Source organism: Podarcis gaigeae (assembly GCF_964106915.1).
Source record: "Podarcis gaigeae genome assembly, chromosome: 7".
Lineage (NCBI taxonomy): Eukaryota > Metazoa > Chordata > Lepidosauria > Squamata > Lacertidae > Podarcis > Podarcis gaigeae.
The window spans coordinates 53,187,250-53,204,482 of NC_139683.1; the positions used below are offsets into that span (position 1 = coordinate 53,187,250).

Sequence of the window (17,233 nt, forward strand, 5' to 3'; positions counted from 1 at the left end):
TATCACTCAGAAGAATAACTATACCACATTCCGCACTGATTTTACTGATTTTCTTAATATGTATTGTGTATTTGTAATAGATCTTTATTTAATCTGAAGGACCATATAAATCTTGAAAAGTACTTTCTACCCAAGTAAGCTTTTTTTTTATAAGTAGTCTTTCAAGTAGGGAAGAGTCTCACCTTTTCCACAGGGATAAGTGAATGCAGTAGTCGAATGGTGAAAAGTGAAACACTAACATACGCCATTCTATGGTGGATGATCACAAGCTCAGGCTGCTCTGAACTTGCATTATTTTTGTGGTAGGACATGGTTTCACCCAGGGTATCTAGGACTCCAAGCAGTTTTTCCTTCTGCAAATTAAAAGGAAGTTCATCAAGTTCAATATTTATGAAAAGTATATGACAGGGATGGACTCAGTCATTACAGGAGATACTCTTAGAACAAGATAAACAACATCCAGTGAATTTCACACATGTGCTCTCATCTTTTTAAAGACTTTTTCAGCTTGTCCTCATGCTGTAAGTTAGAAATACGGTATAAAGTTATTTTAGTCTTCTCAACTGTTACAATTTATTGAAGAAGTCTGTTGCACAAAGGGATGTGGTACCTCATGGGGGGAGGGAATGGGAGGAATCCTGTGTCTACTCTCCCCCAAGGACTTCTCCTCCCTCCCCCCAAAAAAATCTGTTTCTGCTGCCTTCAGTTTTCCACAAAATTTCCATTTTTTTCTTGCATGGTTTCAAAATGTTCTGAAATTTTGTGTCACTGCTGCCTCCACATAACTTTTTCTGGAAAAGTAAGACCTGCTATAGCAGGGCTCCCTCAGGGGTGGCACCCCCGCTGTGAAAATTCCTTCTTTCCATAAAAGTCCAGCAAGCCCCTATGTTATCTGCTTCTCAAAAACAGGTTTATATGTTTGATTCAAGCAGAGCATTCTTACACAGATTAATTGATGAATTTCTGCTTTAAGAATGTTCAGCTATTTTGGACTTCTAAGGATTTGTCAAATTATTATATTACTAGCCAAAATTGGGGGGGGGGGGTTATAGCTTCTTAAAAACATATGCATATGCGGCCCATTCTAAATTCTAGACATAAAATGGACTAGAATCCGATATAAAGGAAATGGAGGTTTCTAAGCCATTTCTACAAAGGAAGACTCACAAATCCAAGACACAGATATCAGAGATACTCACAAGTTCCAGCCCAAAGAGACTGTTGTCTTCCCAAACATCTTCAGACACGGCATCAGAAATAAGCAGCAGGTCCTCAGCCAGACACTCCAGAACATGCATGGTCACTTTCTTACTACCTGAGAATTTACACAGGTAAAGGTAAGGTATCAGAGAAGGCTATTACAGTAAGGAATTTCTATTAATTAATTTGGTTATTGAGATCCACTACAATCTGGGTTAAGACTCGGTTTCAGAACTGAATTAGCCATGAAAACCCTGATGGATAGCCTATATAATGCAAGAGACAGGAGAGCGTCACCCTGTTACTTCTGCTGGCTCTCTCCAGAGGTTTTGATACTATTGACCATGGTGTCATCCTGGAACAACTCAGTGCGATGGGCTTCAGAAGCACCATATTATCTTCTGAGCTTTAGGGCTATGTTCAGCACTGGACAGAGAGTAGCACTCCTCAGCCTTCTGGCACTTGTAGTCCATGCTATATCATTGTTAAAACATCTGCACTTGGTTGCCCATCTACTGAGCCAGGTTCAAGGTACTTATATTAATCTACAAACCCCTGAACAACTTAGGTCTAAGGTACCTTAAGCACCACCTAAACCCTTATATCCCAGCTTGATCATTGTGACCATCCAGTAGATGTTGGTTGTCCCCCAAGCTGGGAAAGGTCATTTGACATCAGCCCAAAATACAGCATTTAGTGTCATCAACCCAGTCTTATGGAATACTCTGCCAATAGAGATACAGCAGGCACCTCCTGTTTCAACCTTTTGTTCCCTGCTGAAAACTTTTCCTGCTACTTGCTTAGCAAACTCACTTAGTGACCTTGGTGAAGTCACTCGCTCTTGTCTGGCATTTATTTGGTTATAGTGGAAAGATCACTCAACTAGATGGAGTTGCTCAAAGCTATAAAATGAGTGTAAAGCAGAGGTGAGGTCGGTAGCAAACACAGAAATTGATTTCAAAAGAAGGTTTGCTTTCATGATGGCTGCTGGACACATTAATAAAATTTAAGTTGCTCAGATTCCTAGCAAGAGCCCACAGAATGCACAGAGATTCACAGCAGGTAAATATGTTCAAAAGCCTTCTGCCGAGTATCCTCGTTTCATGCATAAAAATTATTTTGAGTTTCATTAGTGTGCATATATATCTTAACATTTTGAATGAATAGAAACTTCAGCTATAGAACACCTGGCCTATTATAAGCCCAGAATTCCTTTTTAAAAAAGAATTACCCGTTCTTAGAAGAGGCACAGCATATTCCAAAACGGCTACACAGAACTGAGGAAGGCTAAGCTGTTGGAACTGTAACTCTAAAGTATCCTCATTCTCCAGTTCTGGCAGGTCAATATGGCCCATATCCAAAGGTGAGTGAACTCTTGAATTTGCATTAGCACGAGAACCGCTTCCACTGCAAAAAGCAAACAAACAACCTTATTGATACACAATACATCCTATCCTACTATTTGCAAACAGCAAAAAGCAAACTGTATAGGAAATGTTGCATGTCAAATGCTGTAACTGGAGGACCACTTTTGGATGTCTGGTGGCACTTTCTTCTACCTTCTCGATCCGCACTTCAAACCCAACATACCAGTAGTGTAGTCTTCTCAATGCACCCCTGTGATGCACAACATAGGCAGAGTGTTCCTTTCACTCAGCTTCTCCTACTTTTGGTGAAAAACCTTGCCCACGTTGCTTCTATAATCACTGCATAAATTGGGTAGAAATTACCAGAAAACTAGGCCAAGGTATCACAATACTGTAGCCTTCAGATAGAAGAGGTTGAATACAAGAAGCCAAAGGTACAATCACAAGGCTATTTTTAATAGTAAGCTAACAAGATGGCACTGCATCTCTTTGCTAGTTTACAGAGCCTGGTACTTTTTTGGAACAGGAGTACAGTGAACATTTATTCTTCATATTTAAAAAGAAACACCACAATTCCAAATACCACATTTTGCATACTGTCTGCCAAGGTAATTTGGGACATTAAGAGTTGCGTTGCTTCTTGACTAAAGGTAGTGATTAACGAGCCAGTCATCAAGTCTCTGAAAAGAGACACGTTTTCTTCTACCTGCTTATTAGCTCTGCAGTTATTTTCGTTCTTGATGAAGACCTGCTCCACACAGGAGCACTGAGCACCCTCCAGGTGAATTAGCAGCTATCAGTTACAAGACTCCAGCTGCTCTGGGAAGCCCATGCCAGTTGGCATTCATTCATTCACAATAACAGTAAGCAAAAAGAAATGAACTGAATTATGTGGTTCATTCAGCATGCATGACCTTCAACCTATTATTGCGTTAACTCTGCATGTATGTGGATCTTAACATGTGGTTTTCTCAATCAGTTCTAAGAAGACGGCTCTATATCTGCACCCCTTTGCCTATGCACTGCTGTCACATACAGGAAGTCATGGTCAATACTTACAGTGCTGTCTGACATTTGTAATGATTTCTAGACAGGAATAATAGATTTTAAAGTTTCAAGCTTGGTTCTATAACACATGAGGCTAGTAACACACATTTAAAGTACAGAAGCTCTAATCTTTAATTTGAAACAAACAAAGGCTACCGACTGAAATAGGATAACAAGTATATGGTATACAACAAAAATGTTACTGGCCAACCTTGAAGATACTGCATCCCAGTCTTGACCATCACCTCTGGGACGCTGACCTGTACGTCCTATCACGGAAGGTCGCGGACTACTACTTCCAGGGGATGCATTCTGAGAATGAACGGATCTTCTAGCATCTTGGCCATAAGACACTGAGGAATTCTGGGAAACGGTACCTTATATGACATTAATGACAATCAGGCTTTTGTGTGCAGCAAGCACATAACAAATAAGATGGACAACACTTCAAGAAATTTACAATGTTTTCTATCCAGTAGAATACAACTGAATATAAGCCAGGATTTAGGTCAACATTCAGAATGCACTTCAAACAAACACTGAAAGACTGCTATTTTTGCTACTAAAAATTATCTAGAATAATTCTTATTTTGCTAGGTTTCCTTCCACTATATATTTTTTAAGCAATGGAAATGTTTTTTGAAAAACTTGTAGAAAGACTTGCTTTTATGCTGTGAACTTTGATCAAATATTTGTCTTCAGATGCATTCCTTCTGTATTCAAGCTTACTTAGTGAACCTAAAAACTGGTAAGGCAGAGACAGGCGGCACAATCATGCGATAGCTTGAGCTGTGGATCTGCCAGTTTACACATCAACAGCTATATTAACATCCTATGTGAGGAAAGCAGAACCCAACTAATTATCTTTACACTATTTGCCTCAACAACTCTCTATTCGCTGTTGCATCTTTGTGCCAGTGCAATTGTGTATCAGCACTAATTGGATACACTATCTCTTGGGAGTCTGAATCTCTTACCAACTTCCTGTCATTAAATACTTTGATTCCCAGAAAACACACTGTTGTTTCAAGCAAAACTCAGGTAAATATGAAAAATATCTAAGGAGGAACAGGCTTCCTAGCTGCAGGAAGCATAAATAATATCCGAGAGGGGTTATGGTTTTGTTTGTTATTACGTTTTGTATTTTTGTATTTTTATACTGTAACCACCCTGTGATCCTCAGATGAATGGAGGAGTATAAATTTAATAAATAATAATAAAATATGCAAGGCAAGTCTAAATCCTGACCACCTGTGTTTTCTCTTCCTTATGTTCACCCCACCTGGTATTAGCAATGTGGACTGAATAGCCGTCTCCAGCAAACAGATAAATGAAGCATGTTATAGATTGGTATAGTTGGATACCAGTAAACATTCATCTACATATATTGTTTGGGACAGCATAAGATAATGGAATCATCTGATATCTCAGCTTGTTTATTGCCATGTTTTCTCACCACCACCACATCTGATTTATTGTTACAATGATATAAGTCAGAAATGTATTGCACTATGTCTCTCAATACTTGGAAGATAAAAACATGAAAACAATAACACACAAACACAAAAGAAGTTGCAACATTGTGGTAGAAGAAAGCTGAGTGGCATCTAATGGTAACTTAACTGCTTTATGAGATGTATCCGTATGATACATTTGGAGGAAGTATGGGGTTAAAAATGCAAACAAACAAACAAGAATGCAATTATATATACAATTTTTACTATAACTATAAATTATTTAATGGATAGAGGGGGAGAGAGAAACAAAGTATTTGGCCAATGTCTAATCAAGAGTCAATTTATCCTGATTTAGCTATATCTTTTTGTTGCCTATCCTTTTCCGACCAAGTAGGGATTTTTAGTCCAGTCTGAATCTATGCTGAACTGTGCTGAAGTTGGCATTCTTTTAATATGTGTTTTTATTGTTGATTTGTTTATCATTCAATTGTTTCAGGAAACTTTATGGGAAGCAATTCATCAATGAAATGAAAGAGAGAGGGCGGGGGGGGGGGAGAGAAAGATACAAACCAGTTTCACTTGAGACAAAACTTGGATCTCTATGGAAGTTCAGTCTGTTTCTTAAGAAGGTACATAATTGCTGCAGACATAAGACAGCTTGTAAGGCTAAACGGTGTTGTCCGTCTCTTCCAAAAGCCAGTGTTGTTAGCGACAGAAGACTCTGAGGTAAACGAAAGTCACCCATTATTAGAACTTAGGCCTAAACATATATGCAAGCAAGGCAAACCAAAAATTTTAGTTAAAAGCATTTCTAACCTGAACAATCTTTGGTCTCTGAAGAAATATCTCAGCAGGAAAGTCTTGCATGATGACATCTTGTAGAAGCTCACAGGTATTCCAAATTAAACTGTGATTTTTGCTTCTCAGTGAGCTGTAAAGTACATTTGAACTTTTACTAGGAACTTGCTTTGCAAAGCTATAGTAATCAACTCTTTATACTCCATCAGTGGCATAATTTTATATATGTTTATATTCTACCCTATCACCAAGGCTCAAGGAAACTTATTTTTTAAAACAACACACACACGCTGGGTGGGTGGGCAGGGAGGAGAGGAGGCAAAGAGGTAGCGCTTTCATTAATAATTCTGTGCATTGCTCCAGAACAAAAGAAAACTGCCACAGTTCTTATAGAACTTGCACTTTAAAGGAGAAACGTATCAACTTTTATTCCCTTTCACAGAACACAACAAAGCTACAATTAATTTCACATACCTTTCACTTGATGAAAGAACATGTCTATCTGTTGTGGTCAGGGATAACCATGGAAATGTAGAAAATTTCAAGGATTTCACACTGTGTTTCACTGAGGATGGAAGAAAGGCTATTTTTACTGTGTGCCATATACTGAAACACAGAGCAAACAGGTATCATTCAGTGTTTCCATTGTAGAAACTGATAAGCACTCCTATATCGGATGACGCTTATCTCGTTTCCCCATCCCAATATACCTTTTTCATTGTTTGAAACCTACAAGGCCCAACACTAATTTTCAAAGGCTTAAATGGTAAGAAATATGAGCTAGAGTTTTGTTTGTTTTGCTTTGCCCTAGAGCAATTTTCTAAATGTAAACTGGGGGGGGGGGGGCTAGGGATGCAATCTAAAAGATTATTAACAGAAGCCTATCAGAAAAGACAAACTGGTACATTTTCGAAGAAACCATTTTGATCCAAGGTTATATTTTTGAAAAAAAGAAGACTGTAGCTATTCGTTCCACCTGCCAATTAGGGCTGGTATTCAAGCGCTTCCTTCTGATTGCATAAAATTCCAACACTGGTATAAAACTTACTTCTAAGTTGTTAATAAGTTCAAATCAATAGTTGAAGATCCCGCCCTCCTGGATTAACTCTTTCTCAGGAGTTAGTTTTTCTGCCTCCCCCTACCCCACCCCATGCCACCTATCTTTTCTTATATACCTGATTCTCAATCCATTGCCCAGGGGCGTAGCTAGCTGCTCTGGCACCTGAAGTAGCAGGAACGGGGCGAGCTGTCCACGGGGGCAATGCAGAGATCCGTGCATGGGGGCGCCGTGGCGAGCTGCCCACAGAGTCCGCCTGGCAGGCGCAAGCTGCACTCTGCCGCTTTGGGCAGCGCTGGGCCCAGAGCCACTGCATCACTCCCAAAAGAGACGTGTGGTCCGGGCACGCTGCAGGCCAGGCCCCGCAGTAAGTGCCCCCACCCCGCGGTGTGCCATTTTGTCACCCCCTCAGGGAAGACACCTGGGTCAGACCGCACCCCCCACACTCCCCTTCCTACGCCCCTGCCACTGCCTAGTCTGTACCTTTCTTTCACTTACATTGGCTCTGGGATCCTCTCCCTTAAGCTCCCCTACATTAAGGATCTTTTCCCTATCTTCATCCTGCTGCATAGGCAAGGCTAGGCCTATCTTTCCTCACCATGTGAGGTTTTAATCACAGCCAGACTGACAATTTGCCAAGGAATCAGGTTCCTTCCTTTTATCAATTGTCACCTGGCAACAGCTATGATATTAGTATGGACATGAGAAATCCTTGCACCCAAATTTCCTTATTTTCTCCTGACTTCCAATCTACTTTTCTTGTGTGTTTTGTCTTTTATATTGGAAGCAAAGGACAGAATTATTATTTTTTAAATGGTTCTATAAGGTGCTCTGGGAGCCTGCTGGAAAAAAAAACATTAAAAGTCTCAAAAAATAAATGCATATTTTCCTCTTCCTTCACCTAACTGAAAACTTTGTTCCCCCATTTGCTCTGAATGTTCATGAACATTCCATGATATATCAGCTCATCTAACTGGTGTCCAAGGCTTCCACCACCATAACCACAATACAGGTGGGTTTATCTATTTAAAAAACACCAGTAAAACAAAAAAGGAAGAATCTTCATTCCTTCTCAGTGGTGTTCAACCACACTAACAAATCTAGAAAACTGTCCAACACATGTTTACTTCATTTTTATAAAGTTACCTACCAGATAGCTGTTTTGGTGGTATTCCCATCTCTTGCAAATTATTTCCCCCTTGATCAAAGTATCCAGCATTAGCTTCTTCTGACAATACTTAAAAATATAAAACCATAGTAAGCAGCAGCATTAACTGTATTAAATAGCTTCATTTTTTTAACTCTATGAATCATATACAGTCATTTTTCCTTTTTAAAAGTAGATCTGTTTCCTTTAGTATTTTCATTTTTGAAGATTTATACTTTCAAATCGCCAATTCTCTCTCTGAAAATCACTGAAGTCACAAACACAGATACCATTAACAAAGGTTTAGCATCTGGACTAAATAACTTGATATTTTCAATACAAGGCCCACACTTTGCAAAATAAAAATAAAAATGCTGTGTATATAGGTGTAACTTACCTATATTAGTCACTGCTGGCAAGGGCGTTTGATAAGACACTTCCTGATAATCAGCAGAGATTTCTGAAGGCAACACAAATAGCCCATCCAAAATCCCATCAATCACAGCCTGTAGGTTTGGATCCACATTTGGACGAAGTTGAGTGAAAAACTCCACTGCCCCAATCCCAACCAATTGTTCTACAGCAGATGGGTGCTAAAATTAGAAAGATGATACGAAGTTAAAAAAACAAAATGGCAAATTCTCCAAGCTTTTATTTATTCAAATGTGGCTTGCAGGAAAAAGCCCATCCAAAAGATAATTAGTTTCATATGCTTCTAACTCCTGGACCCAGGATGGATTCAAAATTCTGGAATGGCCAGGCTAGCTTGCTGGTGAGGTGATGGCCTAGGTACAGGTTGTTAAGCTAACAAAGCAAATGGTTCCATGTTAGAGAGCAAATGGGTGGGCGCCACACCCTTAAATCGCTGGTAGGTAGAAAGACAAAGGCCAGAGTTGAGAGTTGAGTTGTGTATGTGAGCTAGAAGGTAGAAGCAAGTGTGTAGGCTGGGCAGCTGAAAGACAGGGCCACGCTTGATTTCTGTTGGAATCCAAGGCTATAGCTATGGGAGAAGCAAGAACCTCTTGGAGTGTAAAGGTAAAGGTAAAGGTACCCCTGCCCGTACGGGCCAGTCTTGACAGACTCTGGGGTTGTGCGCCCATCTCACTTAAGAGGCCAGGGGCCAGCGCTGTCCGGAGACACTTCCGGGTCACGTGGCCAGCGTGACATCGCTGCTCTGGCGAGCCAGAGCCGCACACGGAAACGCCGTTTACCTTCCCGCTGGTAAGCGGTCCCTATTTATCTACTTGCACCCGGAGGTGCTTTCGAACTGCTAGGTTGGCAGGCGCTGGGACCGAGCAGCGGGAGCGCACCCCGCCGCAGGGATTCGAACCGCTGACCTCTCGATCGGCAAGTCCTAGGCGCTGAGGCTTTAACCCACAGCGCCACCTGCGTCCCCTCTTGGAGTGTATATATGTGTAAATAAATCATATATCATAAAGACACCACAGTCTCTGCTGTTCCTCATTCCAAAGGAAACACAAACACTGGGTAAGGGCCTTTAACCCCTGGAATCTTGCATTGCTCAGAGATTGGGGTGGTATGCAAAAATCATTTAGCTTCATATGCATAGCAGAGGATCTCAGAAGGAGCTATATTTAGACGATAACCATGTACTGAGCATCTCATTCAAGTCACCTTTCAAAAGAAATACATCATGGCATATCATTTTGCTTTCCAATGTTCTTTTAATGCCGAAGTAGCTTTACATTAAGTGGGGTAACATGTAAGTACTTTTCAGCATAGATACGGACTGTAGATGGTTTGCCGTTTTCAAAAACATATAACAAAACAGATAACTGTACCTTCACCAGGTTGCTCACTAAATTCAGAACCTCTTCTTTCATTGGTACTACAGGAAAGTTGAACCACTCCAGAAGACTGAGAAACAGGAGTTTTTCTTGAACCAAGTCATCATATGTAACCAAGTTGTGATCCAATTTACACAAAATATTTCTAAGAGCACGTTCTCTAATTTCAGCCAGCTGATGACCTGTTCAAAAAAATGAAATGAAAATGGAAGAAGTTTCAGAAGTTCAGCTGATACTTTAAATCAGATGCACTGGTTATTCCCAGTAAGTTCAGTTCAGAAACCAGCTTCCCAAGTCTTTACTCCCAATACGTGTTAAGAAGGTGGTGGACTCTCCTCTCCTTCATGGGAGGTTTTAAAGCAGAGGTTAGATGGTCATTTGTCAGGGATTCTTTAGTTGTGGTTCCTGCAGTGCATGGGGCAAGACCCTTGGGATTACTTCCAACTCTATGATTCTAAGACTTTAAACCTTTAAACAAATAAATCAAGAGAGGCAAAAACATTTGGTAATGGTACTACACGGAAAATTTCAGTTGATCCTCTACTCCGGACCACAAGACATACATATCTGCTCTTCATTTCCATACCTCTGTCACTCACATACTGTTTCCCCCTTCCCACCCACCCCCACCCCATAAACCATTTTTTATCTTTCTTCATGAGCAACAGCAACTTGATTTGACCTTAAAAGCTGCCACTCAGAAACTAATCTTTTAACAAAACAAAAAAATAAAACCAATAGGTTTACATATGCCTAACTCTGCATCAAACTGGAATATATAAGCATCATGGATCTAATTCAGAAAACTTTTAGATGGTAAAACTATAGGTGAAGACCAGCAGCATAGTGTCAGTTGTAGGCCACTGGGGTGGGTGCACTCTAGGCGGCGGGCATCAGCCTAGCCCTCTCTGCTGAAGTGACCCCACCTCCACCAAAGCAAAGCAGGGCATAATGAACCACCTGCACAGCCATGCAGAGAGGAGCCCAGCTGGCCAATGCAGCCATTGGTGGGCAGAGAGGAGCATCAGGCCACACTGGGGGTGACTGGTTTGCCCCAGCCCTCCTGGCACTCCCCACACTATGACCCTCGTGAAGACTTTGATGATAAAACTAAACACACTTCCTACAGTGCCCTATTTACTTCAATGGTAAAAATGCCTAATGAGACGCAGGATCAAGCTGGGTATTCCCTAATCAGAGTCGCTGGGATGGGATAAAAATAATAAAATTGTTGTTGCTGTTGTTAGGTTTGTTTTCAAACACATGTGTTTCATGTGTTGGAAAAGAGAGGAAGTTTTTTCTTTATCCTCAGAAACCCCAAGGATAAAATCCAGTTGGAAAACCAAGGGATCTATGAAATACCCTGCAAAGTCTGCCCAGCCACGTACATTGGACAAACAAACAGACGAATAAATGCACGTATCGCAGAACACAAGAATGCCGTCAAAAAAGAAGAAAAAACTTCCTCTCTTTTCCAACACATGAAAGAAACAGGACACGAAATTAATTTTGCAGATTCCAAATTGCTCTTTAACACGGAACATCACCACAAGAGAATAATCATGGAAGCCATCGAGATAGAGAAACACCCTCACAACATGAACAAGCGTGACGACACATCCCGCTTGCCAGACATCTGGAAATTAGCCCTCCCCACAAAAACTGACACCAGATCCAGAGGCACACAGAACACCAACACCAATCAACCACACCAGACCCAAACCCAGACCCTCTCCACAGATGAATTACTGACACCATCCAGTAGCCAATCCATGGTGGCACCTCCGGATGCTGCACCCCCCTGCAATCCCTACACAGATCTGGCTGACACAAGCCACAAAACCACAGCTCGCCCCTATACACGAAGCCAAGCCAAAGCACAACTAAGTGCAATACAGCCATCTTCTCAGGAAAACTCTTCACAAAGTTCAAGAGGTCAAGACACAAAGACTTTAGCAACTAATCCACACCCAATGACCCACCTAAGTGGTACTCAGGATATCACTCAAGAAATCACTCAAGGTATCTCTCAGGTAATTAAGGAACAAAAGAAGAAAAGGCACACTAGCCTGGGAACTTCCTCTCTGCCCAGAACATTGGAGGCTAGACACCACACCCCCTCTACAGTATTTATAGGAACTCAAACATTGAGATCCCGCTCTGTTCCAGTAACAAGAAGCCGAAAGCACCAGCCTGAAGATGACGAGTGAGACCTCGTCGAAACGTCGCCTAGACACCCCAACTTTTACACGGGAAGACACCCGAGGACACCAAAACCTGCATATATATATATATATATATATTTGCTTTCGTAGATTTTCACGGGTACAGGAATGCAGGTTTTGGTGTCCTCGGGTGTCTTCCCGTGTAAAAGTTGGGGTGTCTAGGCGACGTTTCGACGAGGTCTCACTCGTCATCTTCAGGCTGGTGCTTTCGGCTTCTTGTTACTGGAACAGAGCGGGATCTCAATGTTTGAGTTCCTATAAATACTGTAGAGGGGGTGTGGTGTCTAGCCTCCAATGTTCTGGGCAGAGAGGAAGTTCCCAGGCTAGTGTGCCTTTTCTTCTTTTGTTCCTTAATTACTTGAGAGATACCTTGAGTGATTTCTTGAGTGATATCCTGAGTACCACTTAGGTGGGTCATTAGGTGTGGATTAGTTGCTAAAGTCTTTGTGTCTTGACCTCTTGAACTTTGTGAAGAGTTTTCCTGAGAAGATGGCTGTATTGCACTTAGTTGTGCTTTGGCTTGGCTTCGTGTATAGGGGCGAGCTGTGGTTTTGTGGCTTGTGTCAGCCAGATCTGTGTAGGGATTGCAGGGGGGTGCAGCATCCGGAGGTGCCACCATGGATTGGCTACTGGATGGTGTCAGTAATTCATCTGTGGAGAGGGTCTGGGTTTGGGTCTGGTGTGGTTGATTGGTGTTGGCGTTCTGTGTGCCTCTGGATCTGGTGTCAGTTTTTGTGGGGAGGGCTAATTTCCAGATGTCTGGCAAGCGGGATGTGTCGTCACGCTTGTTCATGTTGTGAGGGTGTTTCTCTATCTCGATGGCTTCCATGATTATTCTCTTGTGGTGATGTTCCGTGTTAAAGAGCAATTTGGAATCTGCAAAATTAATTTCGTGTCCTGTTTCTTTCATGTGTTGGAAAAGAGAGGAAGTTTTTTCTTCTTTTTTGACGGCATTCTTGTGTTCTGCGATACGTGCATTTATTCGTCTGTTTGTTTGTCCAATGTACGTGGCTGGGCAGACTTTGCAGGGTATTTCATAGATCCCTTGGTTTTCCAACTGGATTTTATCCTTGGGGTTTCTGAGGATATTGGCTATTTTTTGGTTGGTGCAAAAGGCTGTTTTGATATTGTGTTTATGGAGGATTTTGCTAATTTTATCTGTAGTGCCCTTGATATAAGGAAGGAGGGCCATGCCATTGTTTTCTTCTGTGTCTTGGTTTTTGGGGGGTGTTTCCTTTTGGATTAGCTTCGTAATCCTGTTTTGCTGGTATCCATTGGCAATTAACACATTTGAGAGATTCTGTAACTCAGTTGTCAAGTGGTCTTTGTCAGCCAGGCGTTTGGTTCTGGAGATGAGAGTCTTGGCTACGGAGTTTATTTGTGCAGGGTGGTGGTGTGATTGTGCATGTAAGTAGCGGTTGGTGTGTGTTTTTTTCTGGTAGATAGTGTGTCCTAGGGAGCCATCAGGTTTTTTGTAGATTAGGACGTCAAGGAAGGGAAGTTGGTTGTTGGCTTCTATTTCCATAGTGAATTGTATTTTGGGGTGTAAGTTGTTGAGATGTGTGAGGAAGCTATCCAGTTTTTCCTTCCCGTGTGGCCAAATTACAAAGGTGTCGTCAACATATCTGAGCCAGAGTTTGGGTTTGTGTTCTGACTTGTCTAAAGCATTGGTTTCAAAGTGTTCCATGTACAGGTTTGCGATGACCGGTGAGAGGGGTGATCCCATAGGTGCTCCTTCTATCTGTTTGTATCTTTGTCCATTGTGGATGAAGTACGTGTTGGTTAGGCAGTGGTTGGTCAGGTCCAAGATGTATTCGGGGGGATTGTATTTGTTTTGAATAGCTGTCAAGCTGTCAACACATCGGACTACCAAGCAAAACTATCAAAGCTACTCCAAGATCCTGCCTACAAACCTATAAAAACAGATCCCACCACCTATCTGGAAAAAACCACCAAATCCAAAATAAAAGCCTCTCCTATCAGTGAAGAAATCCAGCTAAGAATCATCCCCAGAGAAAAATCATCCAGATGCCCCAAACTCTACGGCCTCCCCAAGATACACAAAGAAGGAACACCACTCAGACCAATAGTCAGCTCCATAGGCTCACCTCTACAAAATCTCGCTAAATTTCTCGCCAAGCAACTTCAGCCCTATGCAGAATCCATCTCTTCACACGTACCAAACTCCTTCCAGTTCATAGAAACAATAAAGAAGCAAAACCTACATCCTAATGACCTACTTGTGAGCTTCGATGTTGTATCTCTCTTCACACAAGTGCCCATTAATGAAGCCTTGACAGCTATTCAAAACAAATACAATCCCCCCGAATACATCTTGGACCTGACCAACCACTGCCTAACCAACACGTACTTCATCCACAATGGACAAAGATACAAACAGATAGAAGGAGCACCTATGGGATCACCCCTCTCACCGGTCATCGCAAACCTGTACATGGAACACTTTGAAACCAATGCTTTAGACAAGTCAGAACACAAACCCAAACTCTGGCTCAGATATGTTGACGACACCTTTGTAATTTGGCCACACGGGAAGGAAAAACTGGATAGCTTCCTCACACATCTCAACAACTTACACCCCAAAATACAATTCACTATGGAAATAGAAGCCAACAACCAACTTCCCTTCCTTGACGTCCTAATCTACAAAAAACCTGATGGCTCCCTAGGACACACTATCTACCAGAAAAAAACACACACCAACCGCTACTTACATGCACAATCACACCACCACCCTGCACAAATAAACTCCGTAGCCAAGACTCTCATCTCCAGAACCAAACGCCTGGCTGACAAAGACCACTTGACAACTGAGTTACAGAATCTCTCAAATGTGTTAATTGCCAATGGATACCAGCAAAACAGGATTACGAAGCTAATCCAAAAGGAAACACCCCCCAAAAACCAAGACACAGAAGAAAACAATGGCATGGCCCTCCTTCCTTATATCAAGGGCACTACAGATAAAATTAGCAAAATCCTCCATAAACACAATATCAAAACAGCCTTTTGCACCAACCAAAAAATAGCCAATATCCTCAGAAACCCCAAGGATAAAATCCAGTTGGAAAACCAAGGGATCTATGAAATACCCTGCAAAGTCTGCCCAGCCACGTACATTGGACAAACAAACAGACGAATAAATGCACGTATCGCAGAACACAAGAATGCCGTCAAAAAAGAAGAAAAAACTTCCTCTCTTTTCCAACACATGAAAGAAACAGGACACGAAATTAATTTTGCAGATTCCAAATTGCTCTTTAACACGGAACATCACCACAAGAGAATAATCATGGAAGCCATCGAGATAGAGAAACACCCTCACAACATGAACAAGCGTGACGACACATCCCGCTTGCCAGACATCTGGAAATTAGCCCTCCCCACAAAAACTGACACCAGATCCAGAGGCACACAGAACGCCAACACCAATCAACCACACCAGACCCAAACCCAGACCCTCTCCACAGATGAATTACTGACACCATCCAGTAGCCAATCCATGGTGGCACCTCCGGATGCTGCACCCCCCTGCAATCCCTACACAGATCTGGCTGACACAAGCCACAAAACCACAGCTCGCCCCTATACACGAAGCCAAGCCAAAGCACAACTAAGTGCAATACAGCCATCTTCTCAGGAAAACTCTTCACAAAGTTCAAGAGGTCAAGACACAAAGACTTTAGCAACTAATCCACACCTAATGACCCACCTAAGTGGTACTCAGGATATCACTCAAGAAATCACTCAAGGTATCTCTCAAGTAATTAAGGAACAAAAGAAGAAAAGGCACACTAGCCTGGGAACTTCCTCTCTGCCCAGAACATTGGAGGCTAGACACCACACCCCCTCTACAGTATTTATAGGAACTCAAACATTGAGATCCCGCTCTGTTCCAGTAACAAGAAGCCGAAAGCACCAGCCTGAAGATGACGAGTGAGACCTCGTCGAAACGTCGCCTAGACACCCCAACTTTTACACGGGAAGACACCCGAGGACACCAAAACCTGCATATATATATATATATATATATATATATATATATATGTGTGTGTGTGTGTATATGTATGTGTGTGTGTGTGTATGTGTGTGTGTATTCACTCTCTAAGGAGCGCGCGCAGGAAGGCAGACTCGGACTGCAAGCCCTGCGCGCATTGAGCACGGAAAACAGCAGCTGCGCTCTGGAGGAAAGTTTCCCTCTGCCGCTTATCCCGGTGCCCCTGGAAGCAGCGGCTGCGGCGGCTCCAGCGCGCTCTTCTCCGCTAGCAAGAAAGGGAAGGGGGCTTCGGAGGATCCACCACTTACGAAGCTTCCGGACGAAGGGCGACAAGGACAGCTCCGTCGGAGGAGACGATGCGGCGGCGGCGGAACGCGCTGCCATCGCCGCCACCGCCTTCCCTGGGCGGCCCCACATTCAACCACCGCGCCGCAAGCGAGCGCGAACTTGCGAGAGGCGGGGTTGGGGAACGGAGCGGTGGCGGGCCATCTCGCGAGAGCAAGCGGCGAGAACGGTTGCCCGAAAGGAGCCCCTGGGAGCTGTAGTCCGTTCTCCGTCTCCCGTTCCCTCAACGGCGTGCGGGGGTGGCGGAAGTGGAGATTTCTTTCGTCGGCCAGGTTTGCGTTCTCGCGAGCCTTGAGCCGAGGCTTCTGGATGGTGAGGGTTTGCCGTTGCCTGGGAAACAAGCCGCTCAGTCTGCTCGCTCGTTTGCTCGCCCGCTGCCGTTGCTTGAGCGGCGGCTGTGTCCGAGTCCCGCCTCTTCTCCCGCGCGTAGCTCCGGGGCGGAGAGGAAGCTGCGCTTGGCTTCCAGAGGCGGCTGCTGCTGCTGCCTTCCCGTCCCCTGAAAGCGCGACTCCATGTGTGTTTATTTGGACGCCAGTCCTGCTGAGTCCAATGGGACTTCGGCGCAAAAGTCACAAAGTGTAGACATATTAAAAGAAAAGAGTCGATTCACTGCTCTTACTAAGGCCACGCTCCTAACTCCGCTTACTTGGGAGTTGTGAATTCACTATTTAATTAATTAATTAATTAATTGACAAACTAATAATAATAAATAAATAAGAGTGTGTTGTGCACCCCACGATCGAGACCATTCCATTGTAACTATC

General features: G+C 42.9%; 1 protein-coding gene across 4 annotated transcripts in view; it reads right to left on the reverse strand.

Annotated features, from left to right (window-relative positions):
- Positions 1–16,908, reverse strand: part of RTTN (rotatin) — a 92,662-nt gene extending 75,754 nt beyond the window's left edge. For 2 of the 4 annotated variants that reach the window (XM_083746835.1, XM_083746833.1), the window contains exons 1-11: positions 16,433–16,790; positions 9,876–10,063; positions 8,471–8,666; positions 8,077–8,163; positions 6,344–6,434; positions 5,888–6,002; positions 5,642–5,792; positions 3,826–3,991; positions 2,432–2,607; positions 1,200–1,315; positions 183–353 (exon numbers count right to left, since the gene is read on the reverse strand). In XM_083746835.1, coding sequence (XP_083602961.1) covers positions 183–353; positions 1,200–1,315; positions 2,432–2,607; positions 3,826–3,991; positions 5,642–5,792; positions 5,888–6,002; positions 6,344–6,434; positions 8,077–8,163; positions 8,471–8,666; positions 9,876–10,063; positions 16,433–16,541 — 1,566 coding nt within the window. In that variant the 5' untranslated portion in view covers positions 16,542–16,790. Of the gene's footprint in view, positions 1–182; positions 354–1,199; positions 1,316–2,431; positions 2,608–3,825; positions 3,992–5,641; positions 5,793–5,887; positions 6,003–6,343; positions 6,435–8,076; positions 8,164–8,470; positions 8,667–9,875; positions 10,064–16,432 lie in introns of all 4 variants that reach the window. The other 2 variants (XR_014566198.1, XM_083746834.1) reach the window with 2 other exon arrangements.
- Between the last annotated feature and the right edge of the window lie 325 nt (positions 16,909–17,233).